Genomic DNA, 12,472 nt, shown 5'->3' with positions numbered 1-12,472 from the left:
AAGGAACATGATCTCCTACAATTGTAATGAAAAACATCCTTGAAGCTCGAAGGATGTCAAAAGTTAGCACCAAAATTCAGTGGACCTTATTGAGTGTACAGTGGGTTGACAAATATCATCTACAAATTAAACCTACCTCCATCTTCCAAGATACACCACTCCTCAGACAATGCGTGCACATTCAATCAAATCAACACAATTCCAAGTGAACATCCACCAAAAGGAACATAATCTCCTACAGTTGTAATGAAAAACATCCTTGAAGCTCGGAGGCAGTCAAAAGTTAGCACCAAAATTCAATGGACCTTATTGAGTGTACAATGGGTTGACAAAATCATCTACAGATTAAACCTACCTCCATCTTCCAAGATACACCACTCCCCAAACAATGTGTTCACATTCAATCAACACTTTCTGAATTGGACAAACAAAGGTTCCATTCATGTCAAACCTAGGGCTATTTTAGACAAACAATTATACCACCCCCATAACTGCACCATCACAAATGTTTTGGTCTAATGGAGTATGCAAAATGGGAACCTATACAATAGATTCAACAGCATTTTCCAAAGATACAATGCGTGCACATTCAATCAAATCAACACAATTCCAAGCAAACATCCACCAAAAGGAACATGATCTCCTACAGCTGTAATGAAAAACAAACATCCTTGAAGCTCGGAGGCAGTCAAAAGTTAGCACCAAAATTCAATGGACTTTATTGAGTGTACAATGGGTTGACAAAATCATCTACAAATTAAACCTACCTCCATCAATCATCTACAAATTAAACCTACCTCCATCTTCCAGGATACACCACTCCTCAGACAATGTGTTCACATTCAATCAACACTTCCCGAATTGGACAAACAAAGGTTCCATTCATGTCAAACCTAGGGCTATTTTAGACAAACAATTATGCCACCCCATAACTGCACCATCACAAATGTTTTGGTCTAATGGAGTATGCAAAATGGGAACCTATACAATAGATTCAACAGCATTTTCCAAAACTCAAGCCTTGAGGACAAAGCTTTCCAAAAGGAGAGGCAACGTTAGAACCCTTACATCCCAACCTTCTATTATTATTTGATGATCATTGTAATTATCATAGTTTAGTTATTTAACTCGGTTGTCTATTATATATTGGAGCCAACCCTTTAGAATTAGAACAGATTGAACAGCATTTTCCAAAACTCAAACCTTGAGGACAATGTTTTTTTTTTTAAAAGTCAGAAAAAAAACTGATTGCAACCCACTTTTAAATGCTTTTTTTAAATTTTAATCATAGATTATGGGCGTGGTGACTAAAACTACCATCTTCATGTTAAAGAGAATTGGGTAGCAGTAAAATATTTCAATTGCACAAATGAAACATATCAGCTTAGTTTAAAAAAAGCATCAGAACCATTATTTTTCATCCAAGAACAACCAATCATAACTGAAGGTTGAAAGAAGCTGAACCATGATGAAACCATACATAACAGGAGGAAAGAAATAAATCTGAGGTATAGAAGAGAAACTGAGATGAATAGAAGAAAAAATTTGGAGAGCTCAAGGCAAAAATGGCAATAAAAAGTCACATTTAAATAACCTGAATGAGATGAATATTACTGATACTATGAACGTGGCATACAATTTAGCAATTATATGGAGATAGCATAAATGATAAAAGCAAAGAAATCTTACCTCCCCCTTGAGAATCTTTTGATTGCAACTTTTACAAGTGGAACGGGAACTCTTAGCCTTCTCAATGAAGGAATCGCCAATACCATCAATTTCACTCTTTTCAAAAGCAGTAAGAATAGATTTGTCCTCCAGATCATGTAAGTACTTCTTTATCATCTCTTGGTCTTCAATTTGAAGAGCATCAAACCCTTCCAAATCTTCTATACTGAAACAAAGATGCATAGATAATGGTACATAATTTACAGATAGCACATGAAATAACAGAAGCAAAGCGCAATAAAAAGCAAAGTTGCGTACTTCTGAAATTGATCTCGATGGTTAAGAATACATTCTGCATGATTCCACATCTGAGTCAAACAACATGAAAAATGATTATCAATTTTTTCTTGTGATCATTAGGTGTGTCACAAATATTGAAATCGTGCTGCAATGACATCAAGATCTTATGATACTCTCAATCAACCAGCCCAACTCGTACCACATCATAGGAATAATTCCTTGATAATATTAAAATTGTAGGAAGATAGTGGTTGGTGTATGTAATTCACAAGGAACAAACAAACTAAGGCAATAGCACCATTTTCTCCCAAAAACTAATACCAATTAAAAGTAAATGGAAAAACAAAGTTAATATATCATCTTCTTTCATTAAGTCAACAAATGGAAAAGAATCATTGGCAAGTACCAGAGCTTTAACGAAAAATGTCTGTCTTACACATGGGGTTTGCAAAATCAAGAAACGTTCCTATATATCAATTTATTGAATTCCTGTAATGAACCCAGTTACACGCTAGGTCGGACAGGTCATTTATTGCATCTTTATTAAATAAATAAATAAAGCATTTAATAAATTATTAATAAATAAAATTGTTAAAGAATTTCAACAGCTTCCTTTGGGCCGACCTCGTCTTTGTTTTCGGCGGTTATGTCCTGAGTTGACTTTGTGGCAGTTGGATGGATTTTTCTAAATGCGTATGCTATTGTATGGGAAAGGCATCAAATATTTTTACATCAGTTTGCATTTGAGCTCTTGGACGCCAACCCAAGAGTTTGGATCAGGTAGGACGCCAAATCTTGCATGAACACTCTTTATCGAAGTATTTACCATTACCTAGCATTAGATACGTGTCACTGGGTGTGATCGGATCCATCAAAGGGAACTGTGAAGACCAGTGTGGGTGCAAGAACAAGCTTCAACTGGATGACTGGGCAAACCTAGCATGCATTACATACAAATGGGATGGCAAATGGTGGATTGACGATCCGATTCATAAAGGCGCATTGCTTCTAATCACACATCACTAAAGTGGAGTTGCCAATGGTGGAAGGAACTAGCAAGTTGTATATGATCCGATTAGCTAAGGGCCTGTAAGTGATTGTCAATAGAAATCATGATAAATACTGTATTGTGATAGCCTATGTAGTTGTGTTTGCTAGTCTATATATTCAATATTCTACAAAAATCTGTCTTAAAGATTGCATAAATCTTTGCATTGGAATAGTTAAGTCTGACAACATAATTGCAGAAAGTATTATCTGTAGCTGTAAATTTACTGCGCTAATCTATTGGAACTCGAGGTCTGAGCCACTGTTGAATTGCAAGCTTTCTGTGTATTCTGTGTGCCGGTTATTTATCTGTGTATATATAGCTGGAAATTTAAGAGGGATATTTCAGTGCTATCAGAGGTTGGCATTCTGCCAGCTTGTGGATTAATCAGTGATAGGGATCATAGATACCAGCAAAGAGAAAAGAAGAAGGCCATGGGTTATAGGGAAGAGGCAGATCCCCAAGAATTCATTAAAGAGATCAAAGAGATCCATACTAGTGTGAGGGATACTACGATGGAGATGGTTCAACTCTTAAGGCAAATGAACCAGCAACTAAGTACTAGAAGAAAGTTTCAGCTAGCGATGAGAAAGCCTCAACAAACACACGAACTGTCAAGGCCAATTTTTTGGAAAAAGAAGGAACAATGAGTATGGAGGAAGAATAACCTAATTCAGAGGAAGACATGATAATATTTCATGATACATGCTATGCCTTAAACCCTACCATATGCAGAGATTTGACATCTAGTGACATCTAGTGAAGGAAACAACTAGGCATAGGAGGAGAAGGTATGAAGAGAGGAAAGACATTCAGCACCATTTGGGAAAAATCACCACTCCTAATTTTGATGGTGGTGGAAATTCCTCAGCAAGGGCTTAGTTGCATTAGACACATTTTTCTTTGAATCCAATGTTTGAAGAAGATGCTATCGAATTTGCCACCTTGCATCTTAAAGGAGTGTCTCGCAAATGGTGGTACCATGGCCTGATAACCCAAGGGCATGATTCTATCACCACCTTGGAGGACTTCAGCCAAAGATTGATAAAAAGGTTTGATAGGAAGAATCGAGAGACTCATTTTAGGAAGTTAGCACAGCTGAAGCAAGAGGGTAAGGTGGAAGACTATGTAGCAGAATTTCAAAAGCTTGTTGCAGTAATGATTTCTGATGTGTTAGAGAAAAGGCTTATAGTTTTCTTCGTGGAAGGTCAAGACAAACCCCTTAAAGGTTTAGCAAGGGCATTTGATCCAAGCTCATTGCAAGAAGCCATCAAAAGGGCTACAAATTTTGAAGATTCAATGACTAAGGATAGATTGAGTTCCAAGAAAACATCCCCTATGCTATCAAAGAAATCTTCTCAAAAGAGTATGCTACCACCTATGCAAATCAAGTGGAGCTGTCTAAAAATGAGCTGTGAAAGAAAATCTATGCTTCACATGCAGAGAATCATGAATTATGGCAACCAGGACATAGGTATTTGGGAAAGAGACAAAAACAATTATATAGAGGTAATTTCCAATGAGGATACAGAGAAGGTAACATGGGAAGGTGTGGATCGAAGTCTAAAGTTGATTGAGGACAAGCAACATCCAGGATAGGCGGACTGTAATGACCTCTGTTAGACACTAGGTCAGCCGGGTCATTTATTTGCATTTTTATTAAATAAATAAAATTATCAAATAATCTCATCGGTTTCCTTCAGGCCAACCTCGTTGCTTCTTTTGGGGGTTATTTCTTGGACTGACTTTGTGGCGTTTAGATGGATTTGTTTATATGCGTATGCCGTTGTAGGGGAAAGGCATCGAAGATTTTTACATCAGTTTGCATTAAACAAATGCATTTGAGCTCTTTTATGCCAACCCAGAAGTTTGGATCAGGAAGGATGCCAAATCTTGCATGAACACTCTTTATCAAAGTTTCTACTATTACCTAGCATTAAATACTTGGATGCAAAATTAAGTATTGTGACTGGGTGTGATTGGATCCATCCAAGGGAACTGAGAAGACCAGCTGTGGGTGCAAGGATGAGCTTCAACTGGAGCGATAGCGTGATTTCCTCTCTGCTGTTCTAAAAGGATTTTGTGATGACTGGGCAAACCTAGCACACATTACATACAAACGGGATGGCAAATGGCAGATTGACAATCCAGTTCATATTGAACCTGAGCACAGTCCCATCAACCTGACTTCACTAAATGTGCCACTTATAAGGCGCATTGCTTCTAATCGCACATCACTAAAGTGGAGTTGCCAACGGTTGAAGGAACTAGCAAGTTGTATCTGATCCGATTAGCTGAGGGCCTGAGAGTGATTGTCAATTGAAATCATGATTAATACTGTATGCTGATAGCCTATGTGTGGAGCTGTGTCTGTTAATCTATATATTGTAATAAAATCTGTCTTAAAGATTGCATAATCTGGAGTCATCTCTGCATTGGAATAGTTAAGTCAGAGAGTATTACCTGTACCTGTAAATTTTACTGTGCTAATCTATTGGAGAGAGTTCTGAGCCATTGTAGAAATGCATTCTGGTTAATTGTCTGTGTATATAGAGCTGGAAATTTAAGAGGGATGTTTTGGTCTGGTCATATAAATCTCAAAATATTGTGTGCTACTTTTGCTACTCGGATAATCTTCTGGCATTTTATAAAGCCTTGTTTGAAATTCTGTAGCTTCTGTATGGGATGCAATCACAGATTTTTCTTGGTATAACTGGAATGTATGTAGCGCATAGAATTAATCTATCTAGATTCTAGATGCTCCATCAAGCGTCCTTTTTTCAATATTAATTAATACTCAGATGGTGATTGGGCAATATAGTACTGTAATCTGCGATAGCCATCTTCATCTAGGATCCATTCTACCAGACATAAAAGTGCTAGATTAACATATGCTTCCCATGCAGATACTACATAGGATAGGATTGTCTGCTTAAATTCAGGATGATGCTTTCAATTGGTCTTGCTCTGATAGAAAGTGGGCATTTTTGGTTTCATAAGATGAAGATTTAGTCGAGCGCCCTATTTATGTTGCTTAGTATCATAGTCAGTTTCCTATTCTCTCTGAACTTCCAGTTTCCATCCCTCCTACTATGTTGAGCTAAGTTTCCAGATTTTGGCTTTGAAAGCCACCTTGAAGCATGCCTGATGTCTTGGGTAAGAGTTCTATATTCTAGAAAAGGAAAGATCTTTCCCCTTTCTAGTGTATTGCTGCTTGCAAAGCCTTCAATACAGGGGTTGTGAATTCTAGCATGACAGAAAAGGTAATCAAACGGGGGCTAAAGTTTATGATGCTCGTTCAATATGAATGATTAGCAAAATTTTGAATCCTACTATTTCTACTGTGTTGGAAGAAACATTTTGTTGTTTATAACTAGGGAAGATGGGTTCGGATTGCCTTAAGGCAACATCCGAACCCATTTAGGACTGGGTCCTATCTTTAAGGGGTAGCGTGCCCCCAAGACAAGTCTGGCCCCATCCTCCATGCTACACTAAAAAGCCTCACGCCACAATAATATAAATTGGCGCCAAAAGGATTAAGGCCGACCTAGGTCAAAGATCCATATAAATAAAGATAAAGTGCAAACACAATCAATCACTACATTCATTCACGCAATCAGCAAACTAGCTCTGCAAATAAAAGGTGTGAATTTACCCAAGGATTGTGCAAACTTATCAAGGATTGTGCGAACTTGTCCAAGAGGACATAGGCCCTTTTTGGTGCAGACTTGGAAGTGCTTAGAAGTGCAGATCTGACATACAAAAAGGATCAGATCTGGAGAAGCAAGCTAAGTATTGTATTTGTGCAATTAAGAGAGAATATATAATCTGACTTGTGGGTCTTTAATGCTGGGTTTTTCCTCCTTGGAGGTTTTCCCAAGGTATTTGTGTTCGTCTCTTGTTTACTTGTTTCATTTTTGAGTTTATTGAATTATGGTTTACTAAAATGTTACAAATCTGATTAACAAACTAGGGCATAATTAAAAGACATAAATCTGATTACTGATCTAGGGCACAAAATTTAACATGGTATCAGAGCTAAGGTGTCACTAACTTCAGATTTTAGTAAATCATTTACTAAATATAGTTGTTGTTTGTTTTCAGATTAAAATGTCATGTTTGAGGGCTGAAGATAGACTTGATGGAGCCCTTGATTTTGCTGCTTGGAAAGTCCGTATTCTATTGATCCTTGAAGAGAATGATCTGCTGAAATTCGTAGAAGAAGAAAGGCTGTCCACTCCGGAAGATGTTGAAGAGCTGAAGCAGTTCAAGAAAGACTCCCTCAAGGCTAGGAAGATCATAATTGAATCCGTTAAGAATCATCTTGTCACTGTCATATCAAAATTTGCATCTGCCAGGGAAATGATCAAACACTTGGAAGGGATGTATGAAGTCAACAACCTCAGCAGGGCTCTTGCTCTAAGGCAGCAGCTTCTTCACATGAAAATGAAAGAAGACTCAATCATAGCCTACTTCATGACGATCAATGAACTAAAGGACAAACTAAGCACTCTTGATTGCCAAATTTCTGATAAAGATCTTGTTATGATTGCATTAAATGGTCTACCTGATGAATGGGAACCATTCATTCGTAGCATTGGTGGAAGAGCTGATCGTCCCAACTTTGAGTGTCTTCAATCTGATTGCATTGAAGAGGAATCTCGAATTGAGGTAAGAGGAAAACTCAAGAACTCTCACAAAGATGATAATCATGTTCTCTTAGTTAAATCTAGGAAAGGTGGACATTGGAAGAAAGAAAAGAAAGCAAAGATTTTAGATCCTCCTCCTATGATCCAAGGAAGAAGTCAAGAGATTCCTCTCACATTCGTTGCTTCAAATGCAATAAGTATGGTCACTATGCCAAAGACTGTCAAAATGATCCCAAGGAAAGGGAAGTCAATTTAAATGAAGTTGCCGATCAAAGTGAGGACTATCTTCTTATCTATGCTCTATCCAGCAATGTTCCTACGGACAGTAATACTTGGATAATTGACAATGGTGCCTCCAGACACATCTCAGGTTTTTGTGAGCATCTTTCAGATCTAAATGAAAAAGACACCAACCTTCATGTGGTAATCGGTGATGATGCTCGATACTCGGTAAAAGGTTCTGGTACTACCTCTTTAAAACTAGATTCTGGTATTTCCTTACAACTTTGTGATATTCTTTTTGTACCTGGTATTAAAAGAAATCTTATTTCCATTTCTGCCTTAGAAGATAAGGGTTTGCAAATAGCATTTTCTGAAGGGAAAGTACTTGCTTGGTCTAAGAAATCTAATTTCAAAACTACTCGTGTTATTGGAAATAGATGTGATAGTTTATATAAGCTTGCAGCTAATCCAATTCAAGATCTCATCCATGAGGCCCCTGAATCATGTGAGCTATGGCATAGAAGACTTGGACATCTACACTTTCAAGCTCTCCCCACTCTCGGTAAAATGGTTAAAGGTATGCCTAAACTTAGTTTATCTCATGATGATGCTTGTAAGGTTGTGCAATGGGTAAGAATGTAAAGAATCCTTTTCATAAAAACGATAGTAGGGCTAAAGAAAAGTTAGAACTTATTCATTCAAATTTATGTGGTCCTATGTCTGTAGCATCTCCTAGCGGTTTCCTGTATTATGTTATCTTCATAGATGATTTCTCTAGCAAAACATGGATTTACTTTCTTAAATCTAAAGAGTCTGAAGAAGTCCTAAACAGATTTAAAGAATTTAAAGCCTTAGTTGAAAACACTATAGGAAATCGAATTAAATGTTTAAGGTCTGACAATGGAGGTGAGTACACCTCAGGTAGTTTCTATGACTTCTCTGTTAAGGCAAGAATTAAGAGGGAGTTTTGTGTTCCCTACAATCCTCAGCAAAATGGAGTTGCTGAAAGAAAGAATAGGACCATTGTTGAAGCTGCAAGAGCCATGATTCATGATCAAGATCTGCAACCTTTTCTATGGGCAGAAGCATCCAAAACAGCAATTTACATTCAGAATAGATGTCCTCATCGTGCTCTAAAGAATGTAACTCCTGAAGAAGCCTTTACAGGAATCAAACCTGACATCAGCCACCTAAGGATATTCGGGAGCCCGGTGTATGTTCATGTGCCTAAAGAAAAACGAACCAAGTTGGATCCCTCTGGAAAGAAAGGCATCCTAGTGGGATACAGTGAATCTTCCAAAGCCTTCAGGATCTACATTTCAGGTCAAAGGTATGTTGAGATTCAATAGTTGATGCTAACCCTGAGATACAAGAGTCCACTGACCTTCCGAATCAGGAAGTTCAGAATGACCCAACAGAACCCATGGTCTCTACCGATATACCTCAGGATATTGTGGTCTGCAAGAAGAGACCACTTTGGGTTAGAAACACGATTCAAGATGCTGAAGGATTTGCTGCTCCCAGAGGAACCTTTAGAGATAGTAGGAGATTCCAAAACCATGCCAACTACATTTCTATGATGTGTAATATCATTGAGTCTGAACCTCACAATGTCGAAGAAGCTATGTCCCATCATGCTTGGAAATCAGCCATGGATGAAGAGTATGGGTCTATCATCAAGAATGATGTCTGGGACATTGTACCCAGACCCAAAGGTAAGTCTATTGTTTCTTCTAAATGGTTGTTTAAAATTAAGTATAATGCTGATGGTAGTATTGAAAAATACAAAGCTAGGTTTGTAGCTCGTGGTTTCTCTCAAAAGGAAGGAATAGATTATGAAGAAACTTTTGCTCCTGTTGCTAGATATAATTCTATTAGATCTATAATAGCTATTGTTGCAACCAAAGGTTGGGAACTGCATCAAATGGACATTAAGACAGCCTTCCTCAATGGTGTCATTGAGGAGGAAGTCTATATTGAACAACCAGAAGGTTATGTAATCCATAAAAGAGATTCTCATGTTTGCAGGTTGAAGAAAACCTTATATGGGCTCAAACAGGCTCCTCGTGCTTGGTATGAAAGAATTGATAAGTACTTACTAAGCTTAGGATTTCATAAGAATGGTGCTAATGCTAACATTTACTTAAAGGTTTATAATGATGATATGCTTATTTTGGTTTTGTATGTGGATGATTTATTTCTCACTGGTGAAAATAAACTAATCATACGATGTAAGAAAGAATTAGCCTCAGAATTTGAAATGAAGGATTTAGGTCTAATGCATTACTTCCTAGGGTTAGAAGTATGGCAAAATTCCAATGAAATTTTTCTAAGTCAAAGAAAATATACTATTGATATTCTGAAAAGATTTAGAATGATGAATTGTAAACCCATGCATACTCCTATGGAATCTAACTTAAAGAAATTAAGTGTTTTTGCAGCTAACTCTGATTTTGCAGATCCATCTAAGTACAGGCAGTTGATTGGATCCTTGATGTATCTAGTCAATACAAGGCCAGATATATGTGCCTAAACTTGTTCACCTGGTGGCTGCCAAGCACATTCTAAGATACCTGTGTGGCACTATTGGTTATGGGCTGAAGTATTCACTTAATACCTCAATCTTCTTGGAAGGCTATTCAGATTCAGATTGGGCAGGAAATGCCAAGGACAGGAAAAGTACTTCGGGTATCTACTTCAATTTGGGCTCTGCAGTAATCTCTTGGGCATGTAGAAAGCAATCTTCCATAGCATTAAGCACTGCAGAAGCTGAGTACATTGCAGCATCCGTTGCATCCAGAGAAGCATTGTGGCTACGCAAACTCCTTGTTGGATTATTTGGTCAAGCTAGTGGTCCTACCACCATTCATTGTGATAATCAAAGCTGTATAAAGATGTCAGTAAATCCTGTGTTCCATGACCGGTCCAAACATGTGGAAACGCACTATCACTTCATTCGGGATATGGTGCAAAGAGGTGTCATTCAGCTAAAGTATATTAGCACAGATGAACAGGTTGTGGATATCCTTACCAAACCCTTATCCAGAGTGAAGTTCGAATACTTCAGAGACAGACTTGGTATTGTGGAAAATGAAACCCTGGTTGAGAGGGAGCTCCAATCTCAGTGACTCAATTTGCTGTGCTTTGATCATTCTTTGCTTGTGTGCAAGAATGAATAGTATTCAATCTATGCTTGTGTGCTAGATGGAAAATTGTAATTATGTAAAGACCCACTTGTGTATTACACTTTCTATGCTTGTGCGCTAGAACCATCCTATGCTTGTGTGCTAGGTGGAAGATGTAATTCTATGCTTGTGTGCTAGATCCATTCTATGCTTGTGTGCTAGATGGAACTCTAAAGGTTCAGATTATGTATTCTCTTCTTCCCTAGTTAAGAGGGAGTGTTGTTTATAACTAGGGAAAATGGGTTCAGATTGCCTTAAGGCAACATCCAAACCCATTTAGGACTGGGTCCTATCTTTAAGGGGTAGCGTGCCCCCAAGACAAGTCCGGCCCCATCCTCCACGCTACACTAAAAAGCCTCACGCCACAATAATATAAATTGGCGCCAAAAGGATTAAGGCCAACCTAGGTCAAAGATCAATATAAATAAAGATAAAGTGCAAACACAATCAATCACTACATTCATTCATGCAATCAGCAAACTAGCTCAGCAAATAAAAGGTGCGAATTTACCCAAGGATTGTGCGAACTTGTCCAAGAGGACATAGGCCCTTTTTGGTGCAGACTTGAAGTGCTTAGAAGTGCAGATCTGACATACAAAAAGGATCAGATCTGGAGAAGCAAGCTAAGTATTGTATTTGTGCAATTAAGAGAGAATATATAATCTGGAGAAGCAAGCTAAGTATTGTATTTGTGCAATTAAGAGAGAATATATAATCTGACCTGTGGGTTGTGGGTCTTTAATGCTGGGTTTTTCTTCCTTGGAGGTTTTCCTAGGGTATTTGTGTTTGTCTCTTGTTTACTTGTTTCATTTCTGTGTTTGTCTCTTGTTTACTTGTTTCATACTGAATTATGGTTTACTAAAATGTTACAAATCTGATTAACAAACTAGGGCATAATTAAAAGACATAAATCTGATTACTGATCTAGGGCACAAAAATTAACACATTCCATGGCCTAAAGTGGATTTTAGAGTATGTGGCATTTACTATTTAGTCATCCAGTGGACAAAAGGCAGAGATTTTACTCTTTAAATGACTTCTCCTGTCTGTTTTTGGAGATATATTGTAATATCCATGTTTCAAAGGAGAAGAGATTATGCTTAAAATTAGGCATTTTAAAAATTTCAGTTAAAAGAGAGTGTAAGCCGAATGTAGCGTGTCACTTATGCTTGAACTATTATACTAGCGAGGTTAAAATACTAGAGAAGAATCAGCTTCTGACAGCACAAGCTTTAGGCATTAATCCGAGAAATGTCTCTGATGCCAATTACAGAAGTATGCATGGCAGGAGTTAAGAATATATGTGACTATGGCTTCTTTTGTCATTGCACAATGGTTAATACAGTTACAAGATGGCATCTTGGTTAAGCTAATGCATGCTACTTTGGCATTTCTTTTCT

General features: G+C 37.7%; 1 protein-coding gene across 1 annotated transcript in view; it reads right to left on the bottom strand.

Annotated features, from left to right (window-relative positions):
• The window catches only part of LOC131067090 (poly [ADP-ribose] polymerase 1), a 62,026-nt gene that overhangs the window by 48,210 nt on the left and 1,344 nt on the right, over window positions 1-12,472 (bottom strand). Inside the window, exons 2-3 of the mRNA XM_058002021.1 lie at window positions 1,987-2,036; window positions 1,690-1,894 (exon numbers count right to left, since the gene is read on the bottom strand). Of these exons, the coding sequence (XP_057858004.1) occupies window positions 1,690-1,894; window positions 1,987-2,036 (255 nt within the window). The remainder of the gene's footprint in view (window positions 1-1,689; window positions 1,895-1,986; window positions 2,037-12,472) is intronic.

Source organism: Cryptomeria japonica, chromosome 8 (genome assembly GCF_030272615.1).
Source record: "Cryptomeria japonica chromosome 8, Sugi_1.0, whole genome shotgun sequence".
Taxonomy (NCBI): Eukaryota; Viridiplantae; Streptophyta; class Pinopsida; order Cupressales; family Cupressaceae; genus Cryptomeria; species Cryptomeria japonica.
The sequence above is the reverse complement of the archived record's forward strand: the minus strand, read 5'-3'. Positions and strand labels throughout refer to the sequence as shown.